The sequence below is a fragment of the Eulemur rufifrons genome, chromosome 29 (assembly GCF_041146395.1).
Source record: "Eulemur rufifrons isolate Redbay chromosome 29, OSU_ERuf_1, whole genome shotgun sequence".
In the NCBI taxonomy this organism is placed as follows: domain Eukaryota; kingdom Metazoa; phylum Chordata; class Mammalia; order Primates; family Lemuridae; genus Eulemur; species Eulemur rufifrons.
Window position 1 is genome coordinate 84,293,166 of NC_091011.1, and position 16,848 is coordinate 84,310,013.

The 16,848-nt window shown below is 42.0% G+C and overlaps 1 protein-coding gene across 10 annotated transcripts in view; it reads left to right on the plus strand.

Annotated features, from left to right (window-relative positions):
• Positions 1–16,848, plus strand: part of CALD1 (caldesmon 1) — a 199,617-nt gene that overhangs the window by 118,646 nt on the left and 64,123 nt on the right. Inside the window, exon 1 of one of the 10 annotated variants that reach the window (XM_069462004.1) lies at positions 14,991–15,204. The exons of 7 other annotated variants lie outside the window; for them this stretch is intronic. In XM_069462004.1, coding sequence (XP_069318105.1) covers positions 15,152–15,204 — 53 coding nt within the window. In that variant the 5' untranslated portion in view covers positions 14,991–15,151. Of the gene's footprint in view, positions 1–14,990; positions 15,205–16,848 lie in introns of those variants that run through there. 2 more of the 10 variants (XM_069462006.1, XM_069462009.1) reach the window with 2 other exon arrangements.

The following is a 16,848-nucleotide window of genomic DNA, read 5'->3' on the forward strand; positions in this document are numbered from 1 at the left end:
TCACCTCTTGTTGCTGCTTTCTCACTGGTTGGAGGATGCGATAAGGAAGGAGCTATCAGAAAAATCCTCTCTGGGGTCATCTCCCAGGAGACTTGGCTTCTTGGCAGCTACCTTCTGGGGTATCACTGAACAAGGCCCAGTCCCCATGTCATTAGACGGTTCAGTGTCTGATCCCTGCTCTGTTTCAAATCTGCTTGAGAAGCCACCTTGGAAGTGATGGGAGAATTATGAATATAAAGGTCTCCATGCTGAAAAAAAAATCTACCTCCATATTTCTAAGAGCTTTTTTTTTTTTTCATTTTCCCTACTAGTTTGAAATCAAGACAAAAATACAGGATAGTCTGGTATATATAAAAGTCTTTATCTCAATTATATACAAATATAGGTACATACATATATGTATGTGTGCATACATATATATATATAAAATTCAGTTAATCAAATACAGTCAGCTCTCTGTATCTGGGGATTCAACCAACCCAGATTGAAAACGTAGTTAGGTCTATGATGGTTGTGGCTGTACTGACTATGTACAGACTTTTTTTTTGTCATTATTCCCTAAATAATACCGTATAACAACTATTTACATAGCATTTACATTCCCCTGTGGACAATGAAGGATGGCTTTATTTTAAATAGGTTTTTTGCCTTGTGAAATTATAACTTCTATTTTCATATTGCATAATCTATGGTTTCAATTCTTTTAAAGCAGCAACCAGGAGCTTCTCAACATCAACATTATGTGGAAATACTATACTAGTAATATAAGGAAAGTCACGTGTCTAATTTTTACAAAATAATTTTGAATTATTTTAGTCCAAATTACTGATTTATTCCTTTTAATTATAAAAAAGCTGACACATACAAAAAATCGTATTTAATATAAATGGATGTTCTAAATCATCATAACGCATAGTGCATAAATTCACCACTCAGGTTACGACCTAGAAGATCTCCAATACCACTGAAGCCCCCTGCAGACTCCTCCCCAACCCCTTCCTCTTCCTCTCCACCCACAAAGGAAACTAGTATCCTGAATAATTTATTTATTTTAAAACAAAATTCTAAAGGAGATCATATGAATTTAAGTGATAGTTTTTCCAGGGCCCTGGGATCCAGGGCATTGTAAAGTTGCTCTCCAGACTCTCAGATAAAGGTGTTGATGACAGCCCACTCCCTCAAGAGGGCAAGAAGTTTGTTTTTCTAAACACATAGGATCAAAGGGATCCTTATGTTGCCCAAAGCTGTAAGAAGTATACAGCATGAACAAAGAATTCTCATCAAAAGAAAATAAAAATGTAATGAAGGCTATCCAACATTTATGTTCAATCTCTCCCTTCTGCCCTTTGGTTTTCTCACGGACCAGCAGGTGTGAGAGATCTCTGTTTGAGCTGTCATTTGGCCAGATGGAAGTGGCAGACAGGAATGATGACAAACTCTTCCAAAATCTTAGTCAAGGGAAAGCTATCTCAATTGTTTGAAGTCTTCCAAAGACGTTCTTGACCTTTATTATCCCAAAGGTCCTTAAAGGTGTTACAAGAAAGTACCATGGGGCATGAAACCGGAGCATGTTGGAGCGAGGTAGTAGCTATATAAGTGTGTTCTCATTCTTCTGTGAGTAAGGTTAACGAGGAATCGTGCACATACTTTGTGAATAAAATCAGTTCTTTTCACTAGTTTGCATAAGCAATGTTCATTAGCAGTTGGAAAACCAGTTTTTAGTCTGTCACAAATCTGTGTTAACTCAGACTCCTCTGTGTTTGGATTTTTAATCATTATTCAGGGACAGTAGTAAAGTAGAACTTTGAACTATTTATAAATAAAGGGTTTGATTAACATGTTAACTATGTAAGCTACATTCCATGGCTAGGTTTTTAAACACTGGAGAGTACAACTTTTTAAAACTTTTTAAATAACTTTGGAAACATTCACTTCCATTTAACAGCTTAATTTGCTAATTATAAGTCATTTTTATGGATTCATTTTTTAAACAAGCTTCTAATGTTTTGTTAGCCTGGTGAAAGTTACCAGGTTTACTTGAACATTTTTCAGAACTAAACTTCTTTTAAAATATTGTATAATGTTTACTGGTCTCCTTCTAGTTGGTCTAGATTAGTCAGATCTGACATTACTTTTGAGATGAGTACCCATGACTGAGTTAAAATGTGAGAGTTTATTTTCCATTTTAATAAGCCCCTACATCACATATAGTTCCTTTGTTGGAATAAAAATCTTGATAAAGTACACATCAGTCACTATAAATAGCAGCTACAAGCCTGTACATTCAGGAGAGTCTCCAGAGAGTGTATTTTAAACCCCACATTGTTTAGAATAGGAAATTCTTCCAACATTCAGATTTTCCATTGTGGGTGACATGGACTATCCTGTGTCACATCTTCACTGGCTTCTATTTTCCTGTACCATTTAGGAATTCAACTGATAGATTCCAGAGGATTGCTCAGTATGTGCTTTTTATTTTTTCTTAGGTTAGACTGGGTCTTATTTTCTGGTGGGAATGTTGCGTGCTTCATGGGGGCTCTCCAAATGAAAGCTAGATAGCTCAGAGCCAGCACCAGCAAGGAGGTAATGAATGAGTCCTTTATTTCTGGAGCTAGTAGCGCTACTGTGCCTGCTTAGAATAACAGCAGTGAACCCATTTTCGACTCCCACAGAAAACCTTGCATTGTTGGCAGGTTTTTCTGGGGGAACTCAAGAGACTAATAAGGAAAATAACTGAGCAGGAAGGGAGCGGGCAGAGGAGCAGGGTGAGATGATGGGTTATCACGCTGATCCAAAGACAAGAAGCATCGTCAGGTGTAATCACATTGCCTCTTTCTGCAGGCGCAATTGGCAGCTACAGTGGCTGTATACCACTGCCCACTCCTTCCTTGAACAGTTCTTCTGTTTCTCTAATCAAAACTGTTGTGTAAATCTTGAGTTTTTTTAGTGGGGGTTCATTTCAGGAATCTAATATTCTCTCATCATTTCCCCTTCCTTGATGAAGAAGATGAGGAAGGAACTACTATTAAGGAGCCTTGGACAATAATTGTGGTGTAGAAAGAGTTGATACCTGATACCCTTCCTTCCTGTTATTCCCTTTTGAGAACCTGTAACTCTATCTAACCATGAAAGCTAACTATTCCAAATATATGTGTTTTGCTCTGAACCAGCATCCTCATAGTATATACTGGCTACCTAGGGATTATTGTTGCTACAGATGCTCAGCGGTTTTTGAACTGAATAGAATGAAGTTTTTTAAAACTCAAGGCTGAGGCAGAATAGAAAGTCCCAACACCTTTGGTCCCTAAGTGCCTCACATCATCGGCACATGAATATAAATTTTATCTCACTGTGGCAATTTGTCGGAGCTATCGTAGAGCTGACTAGGTAGACATACGGTTCAGAAAAGGGTCAGTTCTCCATGAGACCTCTGCCTGAAATGCAGAATTACTTCTAGGAGACAGATTCTAGTGTCCTATTGGGTTATATGGTTAGAAATTAACCTTCTCTCCTTCTCACGTTCTCTGAAAGGGGGCAGGAGCCCCAAATCATTGGACCCAGGCTTGCAAGCAACACGCAAGAGCACACAGTCAGTGGAGGGTGAAATCTGGAAGCCGTTTCATTCCCTCCAACTCTGGGGCCTTTTTACTCCGCAATGTGCGGTGCCCAACTCTCAATCTATGATCACAAACCCATGCAATATCCTCTAACTCCTGCTAAAGAAAGTACCTTTTAAATCAAGGGTAAGAGAAAAGACACTGGATAAAGGTGTAGCAGATCTGGGCTTCCTTTTCTATAACACAGAGCCCACCCTTCTCAGGGTGGCTGAAAAGATTAAGTGAGATATAGAAAAATGTCACCAGAGGTGGAGAGGGTGATGCATATGTCATACGTTTATCATGTTGAGGTGCCTATGTGATTAATTTAAATTGGATTCGCTTCTATTTAACTGTATGTGGAGTTGCAGGTTTCACACTGGGCATGTACTGTGTTTCAAAGGAATTTTTACACTTCTCACCCTGCCACCTACGCTGTCTGACTGGCCCTTGGGCATTCCAGTCTTTTAAAAATTGGACACAGAAAAAACACTATAAAATGTCACCTGTCTCTCTAGAGCCTATCACTTCTGGAGAGGGCTTAGAACCTCAACTGCAGATTAGGAGAAGCAAAGCCATTTTGTCTTCTTTTGTCCTACAGTTGTGAATTGAAGGGAAAATCTAAAAGATGTAAAATGGTGGCTTTATCCCAATCAGAATGAAACTGTACTGTGTTTACCCAGAGAACCCTTATTTGTCTGGTTTTGTTTCCAAGCCGGCAATGGTGCTCAGGCTTAGGGAGATTCTAATCCATGCTCTTTCTCATGGCTGTCTTCTCCCTCCCAAGCCTCTTGTAACTGGTGAACTCTTTCGTGCCTTGAAGGCCTAGCTCAACAGTCACCCTCCAGAAAAAAACCCTCCTCAGATGTTCCCAGGCAAAGTGACTGATTTCCTACCTTGGGTCTTACATAGCACCTTTTATGCATTAATTATTACCACCTATGTTGTATGATTATTTGTTCATGTGTCTGTTTTCTTCCCCAAATTGAAAGCAACTCTAGATCAGAAACTACATCTTATTCACTTTTATGTCCCCAAAGACCAGCACACGATGTTGAATGAGCAAAAATACTCCAATTCATATCTGTATATCGAGGCAGAATTTTGCTAATTTGCTAAGCTATTTATAGAGAGGCAGAAATGTTAGTGACCTTCGTGGTATCCTCTGAGTATTGACACCATCAATACCATTCCTGGGGTTCCATCACTCCTCTGCTGAGCCTTCAAGCCATTGGAATTTTGACTCCATATGTTTTCCTCTAGAGATACAAAAAGATGTATCTCATGCATTTCTCTGATTATTAAGGATAATTGGACTTTTATATCATATAATTTGGACCATTTATACTCATTTAGTTGCATTAGGGAGGCAAATGATATTAGTATGGTAAGAGTCAATTTCTTCTTCTTGGCCTGTTTGCTGTAGTACTCAGGCCCTTAATATTATTTGCAATTAGTATCTGAATTGTAAAATCCAATAATCATCAAATTACAGGGTTAATACCAAATACTCAGGAGCCCAATAAAAACTTCCCTAATGAAAGACTAAGTTTGTGGTCAGAAGGAATAAAGTTCTCCAGTTAATTCCAGAAGAATGGGCAGAAATAGACAAGGAGTAGGGCTAACCTCAGGCAAGTATTTATCAACACTCTTTCTAAAATAGAGAGTGTTTAAGATATGAGTTGGGCCTAAAGTTTAGACTCTAAGTGGTAGATTATTTTCTAACACTGGGATGTAATGATGGACCTAAAAAATAAAGAAAAAGAATAAAGCAATACATCAGAACCCAAGACTTTTTAATCAAGATATATAGAAGTCTAGTTTTTTTATTCCTAGTAAAGTGGAGCATTTTTATAAATGGTTCATATACCTCAACTAGTAATGTTTGGAAGAAGGATGAGGAGTACTTATAAATTGAATTTCTTCATTAGAAAAGTATACCCTTTGGCAAATTTGTTAACATAAAATTTGTAATTAAAAAGTCAGTGAACTGGAACACTCAGAACACATACACCCGGAAGCACAATATAATAGCCTCAAAATTGTATCTCTTAATTTTTAATTTAATGTTTAATTCTTAGATCCAGTGGGAAAGAGTCAGAAGGAAAGATAATTTGAAGTTACCCTAGAAAGACTCTGAATTCTAAAATACCTAGGAGAATCTCAGATTACTTCAGCCCTCGCTACTTTGCAACATATTTTAGAAAGCTGAATTCATATTTCAGATCATTGGCTTTCAAATTTAAAATGACTGCTACTTTTTTAAAAGTATCATCTATTTTGTATTCTTTGTAGTCTTCATAAAGTCTTAAAATTAAAAAAGCTTTCCAGATGGCTTCTGGCTTAAATGAAAAACGTGAATATGATTTTTTTATTAAACATTTTCCTTAAAAAACCTACCTAGGTTTCTATAAATTAGTGAGCAAAAACGAGCTCCATTTGCTTTTCCCGTCTTAATCCTAAGAAGAGTTTGATTTCATTGGTCGATAACTTCAAAGTAAAATAGCATCTTAAAGCAGAAAACCTTTCTTCTCCTAGTCTATTTCTAATCTCCTGCCTCAGGCTGCCAACATAAAGGCACCAAGAATTCTACAAAAGAGCATTTCTAATAAATGCAATGCATAAGGGTCGAATTGAATTAGGTCTCCCAGATTTAAGCAAGTGGAATCTAACTGTAATCTATGATATTAGCAAGTGTAAAGAAAGAATGGCCAGTAGAAGAGGTCTGCATGAATGCCAAGTCCAAGACCAGATTTGGCACTGGGCATCTAGGAATATCCAAATGAGATAGACCTTGAATCTCCAGGTTGGTTCAGTCTCAGGACATGAGAAGTATTGTCTCCACTGAAAGAAATGTTTCCTTACCTCTCCCCTTGGCTTGGGTGAAGTGTTACCTGTGATGATTTCACTTTCCCTTGGTCTGACTCCACACTCATGAAGTCTCTGCTGACTATGCAGCTTCCTGACATTCTGGCCTGGGAAATGGGAAGTGCCCTGGCTGGGAAATGAGAGCTCTCCAGGGACTGAAGAAGGATGTTATTCATTCTATAATGTCTTAATTAATTGGCCTTATAATGTACATATCAGTCTCTTGTGCACCTGTGAGTCAGTCAGTCTCTCTGAGCCCTGTTAACTCTAGAACTCCTAAAATCCAGTTTCTGGTGCAGAAGAGTTTGTAGATCCTATCCTGTCATGAATAGTCAAAAAAATGCCACCCTGTGGAAGAGTTTGGAAGGACCAGCTGACTGACCTTCTTGGTACGGCATTTCTATCTGCTCCATTATTGCTCCTCTTCAACTCAGAGAGCAAATGACGAGTACTAATTGACCATCTGCTGTAGGCCTAACTTTCTTCTAGGCTGTATCAGGTGCAAAAGTGGTATTAGGAAATATCCCTGCCAGCAAAAATGGGATACTGTAATTTTTTTGTTGAATAAGAGTATGTACACAAGAACAATGAATAAATAAGATGTGTGTGTGCAGCCATATATTTATTTCTATCTATAGATAGCATAATCATGTACTGATTCAAGCAAAATGTTATTACAAAATAGGGCAGAACCTAACAAGGTGTCATCCATATAATATAAATAATAAGCATAATACCCAGAGTATCCAAAACACATAGTAGATTATTTGTCTAGCAATAGGAACAATGTGCTTTAATCTATGTCTGACCTCCCCAAAAGGAAATCAATATTTTTAAGACTTTATATGGTATCACTGGAAAAAAATCTGGATTTGATTCCAGCCATAAAAGTCATGTGTAAATTTAATATACAGATACATAAAGTGGATGCCAGCAAATAAATTTATGGTTGTGGAAATATTTAGATACTTTGAACAAGAGTGATACACACTGAGAATTCTGTGGCTTTTGAACTAATATACCTCCTTTGAAGATTTGAGCTTTTCTCCTGCAGTGGAATTATATCTTTAGAGTGCCTATAATAATTTCTTAATTTCCTTTGCAGTTTAATTATATCTATATATAACAAATCTAAATTCTAAAATATATCACTATGGCCTATGGGTAGGAATCTTATTCTTCATGTATATACTTCTTTCCTAGAATTATCTAAAGTAGATACTATTAATATTTTCACTGAGACCAGAACCAGGATTTTGTAATTGTGCACCAGCAACCATTCATCCAAGAAACTGTTAGAACCGTACTATTTCCAAGCACTGTTTATTGTTTTAAAGATGTGTTTTAAGCTGGAGGGCAGACGTGAGTTAGAGACTTTAGAGTATGATCCTTTTAAGATAGAAACTTTTCCCTTCAGAAAAAAAAATAGTCCAGCTGGTTAAAAACCCTAGATTTAAAAAAAAAAAAAAAAAAAAAAGAGCTTAGAGAGTAGACTTAAATAATTGGAGCAAAAGAGTTTAAACAGAAACAGAGAGCCTCACAGCATATTAGCTGGAGGGGCTGACTCACACATTGCAACATAATTATTTCCCAAATACATGCAAACAAGAGTAGGCTCCAGCTTTCTGGTCTCTCCTCCTAAGACAATAAATTACAAAGAAATAAAGTGAAACCCAGGAAGACTTCATGGAGGTGAGGTCAGGCACTGGTTCTTAAAGAATCACTAGAATCCAGAGAAGCAACGGTAATGAGAAAAGGAATTCTAGACTTTTCTCTAGAGAAAAGGAGAAGCAATAGCTCTGCCAGGTGAAGGTGGGGAGTGTTAAGAAACATCAGGCAAATGGTGGCAAATGCAAACAATCCTCACATAGAGTATCAGCTCTTTTTTATGATAAATGTTGGGGTGCACACTGACGATGTGTGTTAGACTGCCCATGAGGGTACAGCTAGAGGTCAGGATCTGCTGCAGGGGAAAAATTGGCAGGGAAGCCTGGGACCTGAGGTTTGGCCTTGGGAAGGAAAGAAAGCCCTCTTGACTCACCGAGTAATAGTGTCATGCTAAGGGAACCCCCATTTCACCATGAAAAATACAGGAGCATCAGGACAGAGTGAAACGATGTATCACTCCCACACTGTCATCCTGTTTCGCCCTAGAGCCAGGTATATACTCTGGTGACACTGATGGTGACCCCACTGTGGTGGAACCAGAGATGCATGCGGGAGAGAGGTTCAAAGGATTAGCTCACAAGAAAGCGGTCTGGACACAAACAGAGTCAGGAGAATAGCTACACCCCAGGTGGCGAGGAAGAGAATGTGATCCTGGAAGAGCACAGAGGGGCACTAAGTTACTTTGGAAGTTTTATTTCTTAAGCTGGATGGTGAGTATGCAGACGCCTTATAGTATTAAATATTTGTAATTCATTTTAGTTTGTCTAAGAGATTTCAGAATAAAATATAATTTTAAAAAAGGTATAGGAAGCTTATAGGTGTTACTCACATCTCCTCAATAAGAATATGCCTTTGTATGTCAATAGAATCACGTTACTAATAATATAACTCTTAATGCTACCTGCTCATTGCTCGGTCCCCACCCCAGTGAGGCCCTGGCCATGAAGTCACTTGCAGGACCCTTCACTGTCGCTGCCCTGGAGCCCACACTGAGACTCTGGGCCTCTGTGTCAAAGATGCAATCCTGTGCCCCCGCGATACCACCTTCAGAGGTGCCAAAGTGGCCCTGCATTGTCTTCAGCCCTCCAGAACTCCAAAACCATAAATGCAGGGATAGTGAACCTCCCCTCTGCTCTGTTACCCGTTTTCACCCGGCACCAAAGCTTGGCTGAGACTCAGCAAACACCTTGTGGAAACAGCTTCAGCATTCCTCTGACGCCCACCTCTCCTCGGGGCGAGGCTGGGCTGAGGGACCAATTCTAAGGGATGCAGTAGCACAGACCCCAAAACCCCCGTGCGGAGTGTCCACCTACGCCCACCTCTCCACTCAGTCACGCATATCCAGATGTGTCCCAGTTCCAACAGTGGGCATGGCGCAACTAAACTTGAAGCCAGACCCCCACTCACACCTCTTATCCTCCCATTTTGATTCAATCATAGAAAAATACATTAACTTGGTCAAGGTCATTGTTTGCCCTAATTGGTTTATGTAACACATGTTATAGAAGACCTACCCTACATCAAGCGCTATGCTAACCGGGGTGAGGAAAGTGTCAAAAAGATGAGTAAGACCCACCCTCCTTCTCAAGGAGCTCGCAGTCTTGGAAGGGGGGACAGAAATACATAAACACACTATTGATGCCTTCTAGAGCCCTGGACTCTCTGTCGTCTCAAATAGATAATTAGACTTCTCAGGTACCAAAATTCAGATGGGTGCTCTTTGAAAGATCCTTTTCTCCCTTTTTGAAATCAGCCTTTATATTCCCCAGTTTCCTATCTAAGTTACCAAGACTTTAAACAAGAAAAATATAATACAGGGTATCCTGAAAGAGTTGAAGAATGGTTCTCTGAAAACAGCATGAATTTCACCATATTAAGGGCAAATAATAACAACAACAAAAATAGCTCTAGAGATAAATGTGGGAACTAGAATGATTAAGCAACAAATCTGGAGAAGAAAAAAAAAACCCTGGATTTAGCACAAAACTGAATGGATGATCTCTGTAAGAGATGCCATTATCAACGCGAAAACGATGTTAGGATGTGTTAACAGGAACATGGCAGGCAGCACTGGGACTTCATCCAGGCACATCCAGCCCTGGTCAACCTTTATTATGGCCAATTTTGGTTTCCCGTTTGAAGAGTTGTTAAATTTCAGGCTGATACTAAAAGGATGGAAAATAGGCATTGGCATCTAGCCTTGGAAAGACGAGACTAAAGGATGACTTAATACCTGCGGCCCTAATGGAGATAAGTGGGTTTCTATTTCAGCAGCAGGAAGTCCAGTTTGATAACAGAATAAACCCAGCGTAAGGGTGATTAAACATCGGGACCCTGATCACAGGATGTCACCTTTTGAAGCATAGCACTTTAGCTCGACTGCTTTCAGAGTACTGTTCACTCTCTACCTTGCATTGAAATCTTTGTACACATATCTTATCTCCTACTGGGACTGCCTTCGTTATCTTTGGATCCTCCCACAGCACTCAGTGCAAGGACTTGCTTGTAGTAAACATTTAAATAGTGCTAAGTGGAAAAAAAAAATACAAGAAACATGCTGGGGTGACACTATGTGTCACCCATTGTAAAGTCAATGAGAGAGTGTAGCAACGGAAGACCATGTTACAGGCTTAGAGACAAATGGGGCAAAGAATAATTAAGAAAATTGTCCCAGCACAGGCCATAAGGACTCTGGCGGGGGACAGGGAGTCACAGTGGAAGCCTACGATGAGGGGTAAACCAGGACTTCCATAGCAGCCCACACATCCTCCACCCACCCCCACCCAGCCCAACACATATTCCTAAAGGAAGACTCAGCGGAACGACAAAGACATTAGCCAAGATACAATGGGGAAGGAGAGGCAAGGAAAAGAAGTTACTGGAAGGTATAAAGCAGGGAAATGGGAGAAGAGAAGTCTGTAATTTCTGCAAAGGGAGATGGAGAAAGAGGAACCATTCATAAGAAGAAGTCTTAGGAAGATCCGTTAAAAGCACTATCACAGGACAGTACAAGGCAATATAGTTTAAGCGAACATGCTCAATGCCATAGTGGGGGTGGGGAGAGTTGCCATCAGGTGTGGGGGAAGATGGCAAGGGGCCAAGGGAGAGGCAGGAAAGAGGTTCTGCCTGCAAATATGCAGTCAACACCTCTACTTGCATTCCTGCCCACCTCTCGGTGAGCAGCTGTCTAGGCAAGATTTTTTGCCTAGTTCTAAAAGTGTGGAGTCTATGAATTTGTTTATAAGAAAATTTATCTCCAAGAGCCTTTTCAAAAATCCCCTTTAAATTACTTGAACTGTTGCCTCGGTAGTGAGTAGATTTCCCTCAGGTTTATGTGAAGTTTCTGTAGGAAGTGAATGTCTCTCTGAGTGTATTTGAGTGTGTACATGTGTGCATATGTGTGTATATTTGTGTGTGTGCATATGTGTATGCACGTGTGTATGTGTATACATGTATGCACGTGTGAGCATATATGCGTGTCCGTGTGCATATGTGTGTGTGTCTTAGGCGCATCAGAGCGTGCATACAGCACTTCCCATATCCCTCTCTTTTCCCTAGGGAATTGCTCCAAGGTAGGAGCTGTTCTTAAACAACCACTGCAGACTATAAAGTCTGGAACAGATCATGTGGCCTAGTCTTCTACCTCCATGAAGTAAAGTTATTTTTAAAAATCATATTTTATTAATAAAGGACCACCCTGTGGTGGGAGCTGTTCCTTTCTATTGCACTGACCTCCCTCAAACCTTCCCAGCCCAGAATCTCTTTGATGAAAAATTAAACAATAAAGTGTCCAGAAACAAAGAATGCTATGAGTAATCCAAGAGTGGCCCGACTTTCATTTTCCCTAGTAAAGAGGCCTGAAGCATCACCACACTCGAGACACCTACTATCTTGCTGAAGGATGACTGGCCCAGCTGTTCGTGGTGCCAATGGATGGTCATTAGTTCAGTTCTCAGAAACGCCAGTTCTGGAAGGTGAACTCTGAGTACCCCGTCTCTGCCACGCAGTGAAAGCACACATGCCTATGGGTCTCTGCAGGAGCAGAACACTGTTCACGGATCCCGCTAGCGCTTCTCCCTAATTCCTCTTGCCTTGTGTCTCCAGCCCCAGCCACTGGGTCTCAGAGGACTCCCGGAAGCTGTTGCCTCCCCAGCCCTGCTCTGATCTAGGATTCACGTGTTATCTCCCCGCCTCCCCATACCTCACATCTGCCTTTCTTTAGCCTTTGTGCTTTTCCTGTTCCCAGCTGGTGTTTGACCCAAGCCCAAGACTCACTTCCCTTTTCACTGTTCCCATGTCAGTACCCTACCAGGTAGCACAAGTTAGGACACCAGTGAGTTTTACTGTCATAAACTGAAGATAGACAGCTGCCTCCCAAATGCATTCCCCTAGTAACGACTGGCCAGCTGTGGGTGTGCTGGCTCCCCCTTCCCTATCTCCACAGCTGGGGAACCAGTCTAGCGACAGCCTTTGTACAACTAACCATTAGCACACCTTCAGCACGTGAATGTCAGCATATGCGCAGGAGGCTCCTAAATTCTCACTCTCCTCCATGGAGGATAAGGGGAGGAGTCTGTGTGTGTGTGTCTGTGTGTGTGTGTGTGTGTGTGTGTGTGGTGTATGTGTGTGAGAGAGAGAGAGAGAGAGAGAAGGAGGGGAGAGAAGAGAGAGAGAGGCTATTCCATTTTTTGAGCCTATATGCCAAAACTATACTTGCCACCTCAGAACTGGAGTTGGGTGGATGGGGAAGAGGGAATCAGGAGATAATATTTATTCCCAAGGTCAAATGAATCCCATAAGCGAATGTATTCCTTTGCTAGCACTGCTACAACAAATAACCACCAACTCGGTGGCTTAAAACAATATAACTTACTGCGTACTTTTCTATAGGTGAGAAGCCCCAACACAGGTCTCCCTGGGCTAAAATCAAGGTGTCCACAGGGCTGCATCCCTATCTGGAGGCCCTAGGGAACAAGGATCCATTTCCTTGCCTTTTTCAGCTTCTTGAAGCTGCCACGTTCCTGGGCTCTTGGTCCCGTCCTCCATCTGCAAAGCCAGCGACGCTGCATCTCTCTGACCATTCTTCCATGGTCCTATCTCCCCCTCCCACAGCCAGGAGAGGTTCTCTGCTTGTAAGGATTCATGGAGGTAGACTGGGCCGACCCGGATAATGCAGGATTCCCTCCCTGTCTCCAGGCCCTTAATCACTTCTGCAAAGTCCCTTTTGCCGTGCAAGGTGACATATTCACAGGTTCCGGAGACTAGGACATGAACATCTTCAGGGGAAATGTTATTCTGCCTACCACAGCAAACCACTGAATTTTATAAGTAAACGAAGGGAAAAAATTAAATGGACAAAATTCATTAGAAAGGGGAACAGCAAAGGGCCTCAATACATGTTCCTGTCTCAGCTCCAGAGCAATAAACTCAAGACACATCAGCGAGTACTTAAGTCCTCTTGTATGAAGGCAGATGTATCTCTACTTTTAGGAGTGTCTTATGTACTACTTTAGTCAGTATATGTTCAGTGATAAAAGATATATAATCATAGGGATATTTCAATGCATATATGCATCATGATATATGGAGATAATTAACTGCTAAGGCATCAAACTGTATTTACTCTAGAAACGATAACTTTGATGACAGCACAGTATCCAAGCAGGAAAACAACCAAAATTTTCTAGGTGGTCGACGTGAAGAGAGCATTTAACCTAACTGAATGAAACTTTCAGTCGAGCACAAGCATAGTTGCCACAGCTCAGCCTCATGACACTAGTGGGCCACCTAAATGCTCCATGCTTCAGTGTGCTTGTCTCTGTGTGGCGAGAAGCTGCAGATCTCAAAGATCTCTTTCGCTCTGTGAAGGGGCTCTCGATGTGTGGAGTTGATCGCTTCTCCTGCCGTTTACCAAAAGAACAATCTTAACCCCACACTGCGGAGATTTGGGTTGCTCCGCTCATTTGACAGAAAGCCAGTCCCATAAGTAGCTCAGCACCCCAGGACAATCTGTTTACTGGCCGCTAGAGATGAAGCAACGTGTTCATAAGTCAAGCTGAGACTGAGTGTCATCTCCAGATGGAATCAACACCGCCCCCTCCTCAGGAGTTGGGATTTGGCTGCTTTCCAAGCTGCTGACCAGGCTCCCTTGCCGGGCTTGGCCGATGAGATCACCACCAGGGTACCATGGGTGCAGACGGGCTGCTGTTGCAACATGTTCCCAGGCGGGCTGTTGCCCCCCTTCTTGGAGGAGTGTGAGCACCAAACACGCTGTACGGTCCAGCCCATCACTGAGCTGTCTCTCTTCATCCCTTTGCATTTGGTTTGTGTTTTTATGTCATGCGTCTTTCCCTGGATAAAAGGGATAAGAGGAGTTTCTCAGATTTGATTTCTCAGTGGGAACTGTTTGCTTTGGAAGCCACCTACACCAATGCTAATTGAGAACAGAACTCAGAATGAGAGCCTGAGAACTGCACCCGGATGAACTTTTTGGTGGGCTGATTTCTGTTGATCTTGTCAGAATTAGGTTATGTACGCATGTAATACCATGATCAACTACTTTCCAAAAGGCCACCAGCATCTTTTCCTTTGACAAGTTACCTACCTTGGGATGATTATTCATAGTTAAGCACATAAAATCTTCATCAGAAAAGCTAATGGGGGATCCTGGCCCTTACTCCCCAGCGATAACATTCTGGAAATCTCGAAGCAATCAGTGCCCTTTAATAGCCAAACGTGATGGGCTTCTATTAGAGAGATTACAGTAAAAAATAACAATCAGCTCTCTGATGATCCTATGCGGAGGGAAAGGGTGGGGAGGAGTAGATTTGGCTGAGGACAAGCCCAGACTTTCGTCACAGGGACAGACCAAAGTGTTAACACAAAGGGAGAACACGGGAGCATCCTGCGCACTGCGTTCCGGCCACAGTAACATGGCCTCTCCGCGGGCGCGGCCCACGCCCTGACCAACCGGCCAGGTCCGCACCTCGAGCGCCCGCAGCCCCGTGCCCGCCGCGGACATGCTGGGTGGATCCGGATCGCACGGAAGACGCAGCCTGGCCGCGCTCTCCCAGTGAGTCCTCACTTCCCCTCTTCGGTTTTCTTTTCTTTTCTTTTCTTTTTTTTTAAGCAAAAGCTTTGTTGTAAGAAAGAAAAAAAAAATTGTGGGAGTGGGAGGGGAGAGGAGACACCAGGAGAGAAAGGAATGCAGCGAGTGTGTAAGTTTCAGACCTGTGTGAAACTTTCTGGTCTCAACTGCGTGGTGGTTCTGATTCGCTGGCTCTCTTTGCTTCCATTTTTATGGTGGTTTGCAGACCCTTTGCAGCAGTTTATACCTAGGCAGGGGTTTCTGTATTCCAAATACCGATCCACAAAGCATTGTGCTTCTAAAGATCTGCTGTTAATTTAGACCTGAGCCCCCTGCTCAGAATGATCCGTTTGCAGGACTCAGAGATTTTGGCTAAACCATACATTGCCCAATCCTTAAAGTAAACAGCCAAAGCCCTCGATATACTGACCATCTGACTGTGACAGGACAAGACCCAGAGCATATGCTATTGATCAGGGACTTGTTCAGATAATGGGCTCCAAGTCCTGGAATGTTAAAGCCAGAAGGGGCCTCTAGGATCTTTGGTGCAATGCTCTCATTCTACAGACAGGGAAAAGGAACCCAGAGGGGTAACTCAACTTACCCAGAGTCAGACGACAACCGGTAGCAAAGCCATGTCTTTGTACTCCCAGGCAAGGGCCGTTTTCACACTGGCGTTTATGAGGTTTGAAAAACTGACTGGGTCTTGGGAAAAGGTACCGCACAAGAGTAAGAACACCAAATGGTCTTTCAGTAAATCTTTTCCATTTTTGAGAGTTTTGGCACTGATTCAGCATGACAATTGTTGTTCCAGTTGCTCTAGTGTTTGTGCAACAGTTAATCAAATAAACAGGAGAACTCAACGGGCTCCCAAAAAACGAGACCCACGTCCATTATATTAGCAGATCTCCTGGATAACCAGTGTCTGTACGTGTGATTACGCTAGTGTGAGAGCCCACAGGGACTTTAGAGGTTGTCTGTACAGTCCAATGCTCATCAAACTTTTTTTTAAATCAAATTTAATCTTACAAGGAATTCTCTTATGTAAAGGAGATGTACTGGTTAAATAGAAGATTTATCTAGAGCTCCACATCTGCACACCTCAACCCCACTCTTCACCCCTCCTCTACCTCACGCTCCCATGCCCTCCACCGAAACTTCCTTGGTCTCCAGGGAACAGTTCAGAAACCACTGACCTCATTTAATGCCTTCATTTCAGATGAGGAAACTGAGGCACATGAAGGGCTTGCCCAGGGTCACAGCAGATCCTGGAGTGCTAGGAAAAGAGCCCAGTGTGTCTGTCTGTACATTTCTCTCATCTCCTGGTGCTGACTCTTGTTTCTACTCCACCATGCCTGTGGTTCTATCAGTCTGCTTTCTCTGTGTCTCTCTCTTCTCCACTCTCTCTGTCATTTCCTGGATTTCACCACTTACTGCCTCTTCCCTGCAAGTCCCACAATTAAAATTGCCTCTTATCTGGTCCCTGGCCTCTGTCTCACTCTATTTTCTGATCCAGTCCCCTACCGCCCCCACCTTTGAGAATAGAGCCCATTCTCCTTATTACAACATTTGAAGTTCTGCACAATCTGCCTTCAGTATTCTTTCCCATTCTGACCTCCTCCTGTGCCA